General features: G+C 36.8%; 1 protein-coding gene across 1 annotated transcript in view; it reads left to right on the top strand.

Moving 5' to 3' along the window:
* The window catches only part of MOCOS (molybdenum cofactor sulfurase), a 212,421-nt gene that overhangs the window by 30,818 nt on the left and 167,472 nt on the right, over window positions 1–14,131 (top strand). Inside the window, exon 3 of the mRNA XM_053993714.1 lies at window positions 831–897. Coding sequence (XP_053849689.1) covers window positions 831–897 — 67 coding nt within the window. The remainder of the gene's footprint in view (window positions 1–830; window positions 898–14,131) is intronic.

The raw sequence follows: 14,131 nt of genomic DNA, 5'->3' as shown, positions 1-14,131 counted from the left end.
TAAGTAAGAGATAGTCTCACTTCTTATTTGAAAATATTTGAATTGGAAATTACAGAAATGCAACATCAGACGTGAAAAGTCTAAGTTTTGGGTTTGAGCTCTAAAGTTGTTATTTTCAACACCTTCACTCAACAACTTTCAGCAGTGTAACTTTTAAATTTTGAAAAGAGTAGTTAATATTGGAGCCTACTGCAAAAACTGTGTTAGTATAGCAATTTTTTCCTTATTCCCTTTCCAGACTGCTTTTGCATGTTCTCTTAAGTATTAGCTAATAGGAAAGTGTGCTGTGTCTGAATGAATATTGCTGGAATCTTTTTTGCTCAAGGAGATAAAATCATGCTGTCTTAATTGTTATATATGCTTATTCTGAGCTGGGCTAAGGTGGCTACTAATTTTGCAATAAAATTTATATTTCAATGAATTATTTGAATTTCAGCACTAAAAAACCAAGGATTAATTCTTCTATCCAATCATGATTGTCTGTTATCTCCAGATCCTGCCTTTTGCTTCTTAGCTACTGCACAAATACGTTTATGAATGTGCATTCTGTCTGTAGTTTTTCTAGTTTGTGCATATGCAATTTCATTTCTTTTTAGGGAACTGCCTAAATATTAGTAAGAGATCCAGCTGAAGTTTCTAGGTCTGTCATAATTGCTTTATCCTGTTGTATGTCTGTTCTCTTGACTAAGGGGCTTCAGGGAATTGCTGTGAAGTACACATTTAATCTTTATCATCTTTTAGGCCCTCTTGGTGTAATACTTTGATAAAAGAGACATTTAATAGCAAAAATGTGATTAATGATTAATTTCTATATCTCTATTGTCTCCTAGGCAACCCTCATAGTCAGAATATCAGCAGCAAGCTGACATATGACACAATTGAGCACGTTCGATACAGGTAGAATAATCTTTATTTCAGATGTTGTGTGATACACTTGATAGTTTTCATTTTGGTTAGGCCTGCACTGTTTTGATGACTTTGATGTGATACCATTTTCTAAGGGTCATCTGTAATGCCTAAAGAAAACACCTCACTTTTGAAACACAAGGTATTTGGACAATCAAGTCTTGAATCATATAAATTCTTTTTCTCCCAGATGCTCAAATCCTCAAAGTCCTGTAGTTAATTTAGTGCTGTAATACAAGTCCAACGTTTTAATTAAGATGTAGGACTTGGAATTTCAGAAGGGATTAGTAGTAAGATGGTATGGTAAGATAGTAAGGTGACACGAGGTGCAAAAACATAGTTAAAGTTCAGATAAAATTAAATGGGGTGTAATGGCTTGTCAGAACTTAGAAAAAGCTTATGGGAATGTGTACATTGTTTTACAGTAGGTACTTTCACTGGAGCAATAAAATACCTTTTAAAGCAGTTTTTGTGTAACTTTTAAGAGTAGAAAGAAAAAAGGTAAAATTGAATGTTGGGGCTTCTGGGGCTTTCTGCAAGAAAATGAACTGATTAAATAAAGTATTCCTTTGGAAGTTCTGGATGGAGTGTGCTGAAGGTACACATCTTGCAACTGATTTGTCATGATTTACATCATGATGAAATATACCACTTAGGCACTTTGTTATTGGTTTTAAAGATTTGTTTCAGAAAACTCTTGATATTCTATAAAATGCATTTTTATCATAGAATATGGATGCTTTGAGTTTATTTGCCTGCTTTTAATGACACTCTTAAGGCAAGTAAAGAATGTAATGGATTCCTATTTTATTTTCTTCCTTGAAAGTAAATATTTCTCCAAAACACATCACGGAATTCAGATGAATAGCATTGTAGTATTCATAGTTGTAATGAGGAAAATCTCTTTTATACCTTTCTGCTGCATTTTCTTTGACTGTTTTTATGGGAGTGTAAAAAACCCAAGATTTCTAGTTGGATGCTGCTGCTGGCTACAATCTGTTTCCACCTTCCCATCTCCAGCTTTTCTGGAGAAAGCATTTCTTTTTGCTTCTGCCACAACCCTATCTTAATGCTGTGCAGGATGACAACCTATTAATGTATGGCCAAATGAAATGAAAGTGACTACCCATGAGGAATAGCTGTCTTCAGAAGCAGACACTTACAGCCAGTTATAGCAATACCCACAGTCTGCAGAGTCTTTTGATCAGACCTGTGTGCTTGCATGCAGAGTTAGCATTCTGATTTCCATTTACTGAGTGCTGTTGCAATGTTGCTGTTTCACAGTTCTGCTTAAGAAGGCACAGTAGGAAGTGTAACTGCTTTTAGAATAATTACTACTGTACTGTGTGTTCTTCATTGTTAGGGAGTAAGGAAATAGGCTTTCACTGACTAAAAACCTAGATCACTTGAAAAGAATTTACATCTTCAGCATGTTTTATTTTGGATGCTGCTTTTAAAGAGCTTGAGACTTTTTTAAGGGTAGAATGGGAGATGACAATGTTAGTATTGAGGGGGTTTTTGTGTGTTTTGTTTTTCTTTTTTAAAAAATGCCATCTGAATGAACATTTTTTGTTATTACACCTGATAGAATTTTTCATCTGTCCCTAAAGAAATGCGGCCATTTTTAAACTCCCAATAAAAATTTAAAAAGCATAGTCATCAAAAAAGCATAGTCATAAAAATTCAGGAAGAAAATGCCCCAAACCTACAGTCAATAAGTCAGCTATCGAAAATGCAATAAAAGTATATTAAAAATCTATACCTCTATGCCACTGTAGCTAATCAAAATAAGCAGTATGACAAGACAGGGAGACAGGCAGCTCTGTCCTGCATCACAGTGCATAGATTGGATTTCCTTAGTGAAATTCAGCAGGTAGTTTTAGAAATCTTAAAATTAGTTGCCAGCTTTTAATTTGGCTTTTGCCACATGGCTGCGGTCAGAAAAAAACTTTTTTTCAGTGTTTGACTCCAAGACAATGCTATTTTATTTTTTTAAATTATTTTCTAATTTTGATTTTCTGATGTGATGGTACAATCAACTAATTAAAAATTTACACCAGACTTAATTTCAGATTTATTTTTGCTGATATGGGTGACAGCAGCATCAGAATAGACTTTGCTAATCTGTCAGTGTACACTGTTTAATGTTACAAAGCTGAGGGATTTGGTTTTACCTTCATATCTGCTTGACAGAGAGAAACCATTCTTAGAATATGGCTTTGCAAGAGAATAACATAAATAATTAAATAATTGAGTCAGTGGATGTTTTCTCAGATTTTATTATAATAAATGCTTCCAAAATAAGCATTTATTATAATAAAATGTTTTACCTCTTGACCAACTCAAGTGCAATCAGATTAGAAATAAATATTTTATTCTTAAAAACATTGCTTCTCTTTTCTTAATGTGTACTGCTGAGTGGTTTTAAGTATTGTGCATACCTCAACATTAACCATGAATGATGCTGAAAAGAGGAAGCAAGAAATATAATAAACCTTACTGAAATGTATTAAATGTATGTGTCAAAAGATTATAGATCCTTTTTTTATTACTTTGCTTATGGATGTATGACACTGCCATTGCTCCATTTCCACCCAGCTAGAGAGCAGGAGTACAGTATCTCCTTATGTTGCTGCAGTTAATGTAACTCAGAAATTCATTACACTGAGTATTAAATAACCCTTTTCCCATATGCAAGCATTTTAAAATACTAGATTTCTGAATATTTTAACACACTGTCCTCATGGATCTTGCGCTTGCAATATGAAATAGTGCAGCAGTGTCTTCTAACCAGAATCAGACTGAAGTTGTTTGAAATCTGTGGTATGTTTAAGATATACAACAGGATACAGGATACTTTTTCATGTACACAGTGTTGTAATAGAGTTTTGATGGTCATCCTTGAACTTTTGGGTCCTGTGAAGTGTTAAGCTGAATCATAATTTGGGAATTCAAATATATATTTTTTAAAAAGGCCAGAAATTTCAGTTATGACTTTGGTACCAAGCATCTCCTAGACTGTGGCAATATATATATTACAGAATTGTCTCACTGAAGCAAAAATGATTGAGCATTGAGCTAAATGGGATCAAGTTAAAATATAGAACCACAACATGTATTTCCATAAGGGCTTCTCTCAAAACATCTGTCTAAGTGAACTGTAAGAGGAGATTAATCAGTACATACAATCAAAAACAGGTACAGCGGGCATGCACAATATGACTGTAAATGGCTCAGTGTTTTAAAAATATATTTGTTTCTGTGGGAAAAATACACAGGTGGTACCAGATTATGCTAAGCAAGCAGTCTCATAAGTACTGTTTGTAATTTCATTTTCATTATAGTTTTAGAGAACATTTCATGATAGCAAGGTAGAACTTTACATTCCTTCTGCAGGAGTCATACCTTGCTTATGAAATAAGTTTCCATTACAAGTCTTTTCTTTAAGTTAACACATTTTGAAATGGTCTGTTGTTCAAGATAGGGATTTTGTTTAATTCCCAGGTTTAAGAAGTTCCATGTCTGGACCTGATACATACATGAAAATGGCTTGACCTTTTCTGCACAGTAAGAAGTAGTAGATACAGTGTCTTCTTAGTATTGATTTGTTCTTTGCAAAGGTCATTGACAGGAGTCCGTATGGATGAGTGACATCTGAGCACTGCATCCTGTCCTCCTTAATGGCACCCATCAACTTGAAAACCTTGTTTCCAGTCTAGGGTTCAGCCCTTTTGCATGCTTGTTTTAGAATGCCACATGCAATCACTGCTTTTCCTGATCCCACTGCTCAGTGGGACAACTTGGAAGTACCACAGTCAGGGAAGTCCAGCAAAAGATCACCGTGCTCAGAGCAGTGACTGTACATGTAAATGAGAGAGGCATTAGAAGATAATTAGGAATAATGGATAGGTTTTTTGGAAGAGCATAGGCAAGAGGGCTGATCTTTTCCTTGTGGTTCATGAAATTATTTAGGCGTGCAATTAAACAATACCAGTGTGCCCCCAGTGCATGGCTGAGCCCACTGTGGGCTCTGTCATGTGCTGAGTGACAGCGCAGCAGGAGCTTTGGTGCAGATGCTTCTTGTTTTTCCCTCAGCCACACCTAGCCTTTTGTTCAAAGGACTCAATTTTATAAACAGTTGTTTCTATGAGCCAATCCATTACTTTTGGAGGGTTTACTCTTTGCAATCCTATGCAAGGTCATAAAATGCTTCTGGTCAGGGTACCAGAGTTAAGAGACTGTTTAAGAACAAGTAAAATCACTTTGTTTTACTTTGGAACTTTACTCCTGGACTTTCAGCTCTTTTTTAATAAATTCATTAATCATTAACTTGATGAGCTGAAGCTTTAGAAAAGAATTTGCTAATACTTTCTGTTACTCTTCTGGTAGTCAGCTTTATACCTTCAAATATATGGAGAGTAGCCAATAAAATTGGTACATGCACGGTCATGCTCTCTGACTAAACTTTGTTGCATAGAGAGTCAAATCTGGAATGCTTCATTTATTGAAAAAAATAAATACTTCAATAAAATAAATTAAAAGCTGGAGGTCAAGATTGCTAGTTTATGAACAAAAAGGATGAAATGCTTCTGGGAAATTCTGAGTTTTATTAGTATGGGTGGCTAGAATGTTTTGCATAGAGGTCTGAAAAAGACTGGATACAACCTTTTTTTTTTTTTTTTCTTTCTGATTCAGAAAAGATCCCCTCAGGACTCTGCTTTTATAATATGTTTGTGACAAAGAAGCTATGGGAGACTAAGTTTAATTGTGATCTTTCTGTGCCATTGCTCTCTAGATAACATTCAGAGTAGGAAGAGTGGTACAGGCTTACTTGGATTCAGGTTTAGTTAACATTTTTTTTAAATGGCACGCAGCCTTGATGCGTCCTCAGCTGTGTTTTTGGCCGGGACCCAATGGCCTCTGTGCCCATGAGGAGGTCTTTGAAAGGGCACATGAGCTGATGAGTTAGATAGTCCAACTGGAACAAAACACTGATAAAAATAGTGAAATTTCTCCAATGCAAATTCCTTTTTTCCATTTTCTCAGTCTCTTTGTCTTTTTCAGGATTCATATGGAAGCTTTTTTCCCCTCTCAAGGCTATACAATACTTATAGAAGAAATGTAGTGTTCCTCCCTCTTCTGGGTTTGCAGCTTGTACAGTGCAGCTGCTGTTCCTAAGCAGCATTGTGAGACACCAGTGGGTGACATTTGTGGTGATGTTTGTGTTGCCTTGGATGTTCAAGGAGCAGTAACATTGTCCTGCCTGGCTGCTGGGAGCACTAGCAGTTCCTTTGCCAACTCCAGGGGAGCCTGACAACTTCATTAGTGGCTTACATGATTATTTGTATTTCAAGTAAGGCTTTTGGAAGACCAGATATTTAGCACAAATATAATTTCTGCCATCCCCCCTGTGCACCTGTTGTGCTTGACAACTTTGTTTTGGCTTCAGTGCACTGCTGTTTCTCAGCACAAGTTATGTAGCATTGGAGAGGTGCTCCATCTGACTGATTTTGAGAAATTTTGAAAGCAGTCTTCAGTTATGTATGTTGTTCAAAATTCAGCTGATTTTTTTTCACATCTAATTTTTTTGATGTCTATGGATACTTTCTGTTTTGCTCCACCTGAAACTGGCTTAATGATCCTGCAGCAAGAAGTGCATGACTGACAAATTTTACTTGTGCTGTTCATACCTTATATCATATTTAAAATCATAACTTTGGGAAATACTAATTCATCTACTTTTTTAGAAACACAGAGATAATTTATTTCTAGCCCTTTTAAAATAGTCTCTAATAATCTTTCTGTGAAGTTAGCAAATCCGGTATTGAGCTCTATTTTGACTCTTACTCATTTCACTTGCAAAGCAGTATTTCATTTATTGTTATAATTAAGCTGTTGAGGACACACTGAAGCATTTCCAAGGCCTTCCATGGTGCCTGCCATCTGTGTCGCAATGAATCTGAAATTCTGGTATCATTGCTTCTGCAAGACAGAGCGTTTTGCATTCATCCTTTATTTTCTATCTGAGCCCCACCTTGTTGCACTTTTAACTAGCAGATTTGAGTCCTTAAAAAGTCATCATTTGCACTATGAGTCTTTTTGCTCCCGTTCAAAATTCTGACTGCCAGTTCTGACTCTACTTATTGTTCTGTTCCCTTGGCACTTGGGTATTGTTTTTGTTGCCTCCACTGCATGATCCTTAGTGATCAGGATTTTTAATACTTTAAACACTGGTATCCACTGGAGTAGTTTTATTATAAAGTCCACCTAAGTGAATAGCTATTAGTGTTGCCTGTGTTTTTATTATTATAAATGGGGGCCAACTAATTCATGACTTACTATTTAAATTTTGAATATATATATTTTAACTATTGGTGAACTTCTCATCTCCTGAATATAGCAATGTATTCAGGATCTTCTGCTTTTTTTTCTTCAGAAGCAGATATGATATGCAAGTAGTAGTAACTTTGGGATAGGTGCCTCTGCAATGTTTGAATGATTTTATCACATTTCTTTTTACTCTTAGAATTATCTTCTGCCCCTGTTACATCAAGCGTAACTGTGGCTGCCTTCTCATCTGTGATATTCTCTGTTTATTCTCTGCATTGTTGCAGGTTATCTGTAGCTCATCTGGTCTTCTTATAGACAGAGCAAACACATTTACTTTGTCAAATGATGGCACAAGCCTTCAGCTCCCTTTCTCTAATCAGCAGGTTGTTTACAGCAGCCATGCTAGATGCTGTAGTCCCAACACTGTTGGGGTTTTTTTTTTCTTGTTGTTGTTTGGGGTTTTTTTGTTTATTTTGTTTTTTTTTTTTTTTATTTTGCTGCCCTCTCCAACCTGCTGTCTTGCTGAAATTCTCAGTTAATATCCCATGTCTCTTAGCAGTTTTTGTCCACCCCCCAGCACTGAGACTGCACCTGGCCGCAGGCAGGTGCCAGCTAGCTGTGTTCATTAAATGTAGAACAGCCTCTTGCTGAGGTCGTGGCTGCCCTGATGAAAACTTTTCTGTGGCAAAAGGCAGGCAGCTGCATGACTTCCAGGCTGCCCAGGGGATGTGTTAAACAACACAGGGAGCAGAGCCAGCAGAGCATTGCAGCAGCAGAAAAACCGGAGGAGGAAGAGTGCAGAAAGATGGGCAGTGACTGCCAAGGGGTGAGGGTGTGGTATAACCCAGCCACCTTAACCTGGACAGGGATGAAATGAGTATGTCTGTGCCCAGTAGGGGTTTTAGGGTGCCAGGTTTCAGGACAGCCAGGTCAGAAACATATCCCAGCTGATATGGTTCAAGAGTATGGGAATGCACATAACCTTCAGGGTTTTTGTGTTTTATCTTCAGCTATTATAGAGTACTTTTCATATACTGTTAATGATCTTTCCCCATTGTAAGGAATAGAATACTCCCTCTTACACTGGGTCTTGAGAAACCAGTGTCCTTTTGTTCCTACACCAAAATTTTGTGTTGCTTATGGGTATTTGTGGTCTGTTCTACTGATATATTTAAGTAAAGGAGACCTGTTTTCATAGGCTGAACAAGATATACTCCTCTAGATACTACTTCCAGAATGCATCCTTCATCCCCCATGCCAATCTCCATGACTCTGCCTCTGGGCTTGTTCCAAATTACCTTAATCTTTCTGAAGTGACCAAAATAGAATGGGATTGTTGAAGTAAATCCTGCAGCTTGGCAATTGAGGGTTTGGTAATTGTGAGAGATTAAAAGATTCTTGAGATGGTGGTGTGACCTCATCAAGTGTTCTGGGTGCTATGAGAAGACCAAAAGTATTGTAAAGCTAAGGAAATGGCACGAGCATTTCAAACGAATAAAGGAAATATGGTGGCACAACAGATTTCTAGAGAGAAAGAATGCACATCTTTCTGGGAATTCTTCTAGAGTGTAATACATTTGTTGGAACATGAACTTTCTTATTTGTTGTTGTTATGAAACCTCATGCTAGGCTGGAAGTGATAATGTGGTCCACAAACTGGTTAATACTTACAAGAATGGAGCAAAAATCAAAGAAGATTGTGAGATTTTGTACAGAGTGTTTTTGTTTACAAATACCACAATGACTTAAAGAAGAGAAAATAATTTGATTAAACTTGATCACTTTAAGCATTTAGTTCTTTGAAGCTAAATGCACTAACTTTAATTGGTAATTTGAAATAATAGCAGATAAGTACCTAGAAGTCAGATAGAACTTTGTAGTGTATGCCGGCAGCATTAGTCAGTTCCTTTTAGCTTTCATTATTCTTTCTGTTGTTTCTCTGCTGATTCCATTGATTCAAGTTTCTTACCTGTTTTAAACTTTATTTCTAGTTTGGAGGTAGTAAGAGAAGATAGTGTCGTTGAAATTAAAGGCTGCCTTTAAGAAGAAGCATGAGTCATGGTAAAATACAGGAATATGAAAGATAAACAAAGCAAGACTTAACAGAATTGTCTCCTTTATATTAAGGTTAATAACACTTAGTGAATCCAGGCTTAATTTTCTCAATTTTATTAGTGTATTTGGTATGTGTCAAGGCAGAAGAAAATTGCATCATTGATATTATTGAATGCCAGCTCAATAACATGTTGTGAATAATTTAGAATTTATTTCAAGCTTTTGGGTGGTGGGACTGTTTAGAGGAGTATGATGTCTATATTTTGGATTTTATGGAGACTCCCTAGCTTGTAATGAATCCAGTGATCACAGGCAATGGTTCTCAAATGAGCTTTTCAACACTCAGGTTTTCTCAGCCATCCACTCACCACTTCTTTTATTTTGTCTGTTTTTAACCTTTTAAAAGGGTTTAAAATTTCAATACTTTATTTTGCAAATACCTTTCATGTGATAAAAAGGAGATTTTAGACACACGAAACACTTTTTTGCAAAATCTGTCAGTGGTCACAGACCAGATATTTCTGACTTGTGAGTAAACTATATATGAAAACAATATTGCTTTACAGGAAGGGGAAAAAAAATGAACACAAAACTACAAAAAGATACGAACAACATTAAAATGACCTCTAGAATATAAAGCTGAGACTTCTGTGCTAACAAGGGAAGCACTCTGCAGCAGAGATGTGAGGCATAATCCTAGTTACTTTTCCCCTGCTAAAAAAAAATTTCAAAATTTCACTTGTTGGTGCCAAAATCTTGTATGTTGTTGAATTCCGTCTTCTTTTAAGAGCCTGGCTCTCTGGTAAGCTGGGTGTGAAACTTCCAGTTCAATGACTCTCCAGCTAACTTGCAACAGGAGAAAGAGATCTGCCTGCCAGTAAGAGCTTGTCCCAAGAGGCGTACAATCTTGCTGTAAATTCATAAAAGCCGAAAGTTATTTTATTTCACACAGATTTGTCTTCTTATGAAAGGTGAAAACAAGAATTCAAAACGTTCTGTTAGACAATAGCTGCCTTGCTCATCTTGCAGGGTTCTAAAGCCTTTGATCCCACACCAATACCCTGCAAACCCTAAAGTCCCCATGTACAAGCTTTCTGGGAAGTGCCTGTCTGGCCTTCCAACAACTGAACAGCCCACCACATACGTGAAACTTTATGCCAAAATACTTAATGTGAATTCCATCAATATCCTATACATTGTATAATGTTTCAATAACATACTTGAGGTTCCTTCCCTGCAAAACGTATTTATAGACAGTTTTGATAATTTGATTTTTTTCTGCAATCATGTAACAAGACATTTACAATAAGTGTTATTACAGCCTGCCTTATTAACAATTTGGGTGCTGCCATGTTTTGAAATCGGAATGAGACCAATTGATGGACCTCTGAAGCGTTGTGGCTGAGACAGTGTATGAAGGCAGTGACTGAGCCTAGATTAAAACAGACCTTTTAACTCTTCTTGGTCATGTTCCTGCTGTGTAAAGAGTGTGCTAGAAGTAGATAATTTCTGCATTATTGTCCATGACTCCGGCACAAACTGCCTGTGTTTGTGATGAGCTCATTGTGTTGCCGAAGTCGGCTGAAAGGAGTTTGTAAATCTGTCAGCAACAAGTTACCTCAGCCAAGGAAGAAACCTAAACAACCATGGTATAATTCAGCTAACCAGACATGCCTGAACCAAAATAGGTAGGGGCACTGCCTCTCCTCCCTCCTACTTGGCTGACAAAGTTGCTTAGATGAAGGAGGGAAGCCTCCAGCATTCCAGGAATGCTTGTCAGCTGTCTTGAGTGGCTGCCGTAATAAATGGTATGCTCTTGCGTGTTTTAAGTCTCTTTCTTTCTCCTTTGGGTGGGGGAAAGTTTTGTGCTAACCTTACATATGCATTGTCTGAAGGCAGTGCATAAAGGTAACTTTCTGTCCTTGGTGTGTGGGACATAGCCCAGTGATGAGTATAATATGCTGCTTCCTTTCTGAAAGGAAAATAAAATAACCTGGTTTACTTTATAGGCACACACACAAGCAAGATATTTTTTCAATGCATTAAGCCATATGTGTGAAAATTTAAAATCAAGGATACATCATGTAGCTCACACAGAGGTTCAGATAGAGAAGACTTCATCTGAAAAACCATAGAAAATTCACAATCCACTGTGAAGTTTATCTGACCATGTTTGCCTATTTAAACATTTAAGTAGGATGGGATTGCCACAGCAAATAGTACAGGCATTTAGCTTTTCTAATGAACTTCAGAATGAGTTTGATGAAGTATGCTTTTAGTATAAATTTGAGTTAAGCTGCATTGTTAAAATGTGATATTATAGGTGGCATTCTTAACAATGAAGTGCAAATGAAATTCTATCTGCTTTTAATTAAATAAGCACACACTCCACTGAATTTTGGAAATTTAATTCTCTTAATCTGAAGTCTCAGGCGCTGAACAACCATTGTAATTTGAAAGATAGTGCTGATATATTTCAAAGCTGTTTGTGTTTAACAAAATACTCATGTTGTTTTCTTTGGTAAATTTGGGGCCCTTTTGATTTCCTCAGGTATGTCTTTTTCAATTGTGTTAAAAAGAGCTGAGGTAACTTTCCCCCAGTTGCCCATGAAAATCAGAGCTGTAAGCACTTGAGTATCAACAACAGGGCTAAAGCACCTGGAATCTAGTGCTGGAATTCTGGAATACTGAGGAGGTGTTGGTTGTGGCTGCACCCTGTGGACAATGCAATGGAGTGTGTTGCTGTACGTGAGGAATTCATGCCTGACAATTCAGAGTTGTCACAGACCTTGCCAAGTGGAAAGGGGTTGATCACAAATTCTTGCTGGGTGCCCTGCCATTTTTAAACTGTATGGCAGTGATAAGATGCTGGAAAGCCATTTGGCTGAAGATGTTCCTATAGAAGGCTCATAAGGCTTGGAGGAGAGAGATTCCCCTGACAAAGTCTTCTACAAGATGTAATAAATTCACACTTAGCAGTGCTAATTACTTCATGTTCAGTGTTGTGAGAAGGTGTGTACACCAAATTGAATAGGAAGGGGAAAAGAGGAAAAATAACTGTCAACATTCATGTAATACTGTGCTTTGAGTTGCAAGTCTTTTAGAGAAATTAGTATGTGCTTCATCCTTTTCCTCTTTCTTGACTTTCAGTGTCATATGATTCACATTGCTACAAACTAAAACCAAAGATGGATATAGAGTCCTTTAAGGATAAGAAATACAATTTTATTTGGCAAGAGTACATGATAGGAAGTAAGGTCTAATTAATTAACTAGTATGTTGTCCCAGCTCCTGCCTTCCTTAGCAGACACCTGTCTTTCCAAATCAAGACATATGTAAAAAAGAGTTGCTGTTTCTTGAGTTTGGAATAGTCAAATTTAAATGTTTCACTGGAGGGTTTTTTTTGCATACAAAAACCTGCATTCAAACTGTTTCAGAACCATGTATAAGAGGTAGCAATCGTTTTGAATATGTTTATATGTGGTTTATGTGTTTTGGAGTCATCTCAAGTTTATTTTCACAGCTTAAAGTATTTTTTCACCTCCATTATAAGTATTTTAAAACCAGTGGCATATGTATCTTTTCTATGTCATTTGCTTGACTTTCATTTTCAAGTCTAATTGACGTTTACTTGCAATGAATTTGAGCTATCAAATCACTAAAACCATTACTGTAGCAGAATCACTCTACCTTTAGGGTGTACTTATATTTCTACATTAGCAGATTAGTGTTTTGTACCTATATAGTGAAATTCCCTGTATAAAACTCAAACAAGAGAAATGGAAATTAAACACTATCTTTTTGTTTCCTCTTTCTAGATGCAAGAATTTTGCTCATGTGGCTATACGACTTCTTATCATATACCTGACCGATATAGTAACTATGGCAGTAGAACTAGCTAAATATGGAATTAAGCATTTGGGAAAACAATATTCAATGTAACTTTTCAAGAATTCAGAGTTGTAGTGCACAATTAACAGCTTAATGGACCTTTACATTTTCTGAGATGTTCATTTTAAATGAGACAGATTGCTTGGCAATGTTTAATAAAAAGTTTGATTACATACAATGTATAAAGTGAAGACTTTGAAATTAGGCATGTTCAGAAGCAATTTCTCTCAAGCACATGTGGGTTGCTACAGAAGGAGAGCATGTGTGAACGAGCATGTGTGAACTTGATGGCTTAGAATATAATTACTGAGGTTCACAGCATATTGTAAGTAATTTAAAATTTGTGAATGGCAACTCTCTGTGAAGGTTTAATCACAGCAAAATGTAAGTGTTGTTAAACTTGTTTTTACAACTACAGTGAAAGAATTACCCTCATGATTTATTCTGTGTAGCATACAGATCAGTGTCAGTTTTTAGAAGGAAAGGAAAAAAACAGCAAAGCATTATTTGGTGAACAGAGGTCAGCAGACTTACCTGATGGGGCATTCTGTGTTTGAAGACAGCTTTTAAGGGAGCTGTGGGATAAGTTATTATTTATATTTTTATTATTTATTATTTATTATTTATTATTTATAAATAATGCTCTAACAGCTTTGGTCATGTGCTATCTCCCATGGGCTCCTTCCATGCCTTTTCCAGAGGTACACCTCTTGTACCTGCAGACTGGAGCTGCTGACAGTCGCTTGAAGTCCAGATGCCAAATGTGGGGCTGGAGCAGTGGGGACACACACATGTGCACAGTACCAGCTGTGGTGAAGAGAAGTCATTTTGGGCAGGCAGCAAGGCAGGCGAATGGACGTGGTCAAAACCAGACTTGCAGCAGCTCATGATAATGCCTATGGCACATGGCATGTCTCGGGTCCCAGCTAGCCTGGGCTCCTGTCTCTGA

Source organism: Vidua macroura, chromosome 1 (genome assembly GCF_024509145.1).
Source record: "Vidua macroura isolate BioBank_ID:100142 chromosome 1, ASM2450914v1, whole genome shotgun sequence".
Classification (NCBI taxonomy): Eukaryota; Metazoa; Chordata; class Aves; order Passeriformes; family Viduidae; genus Vidua; species Vidua macroura.
Note: the sequence above shows the minus strand (reverse complement) of the source record. Positions and strands in the feature narration are given on the sequence as shown.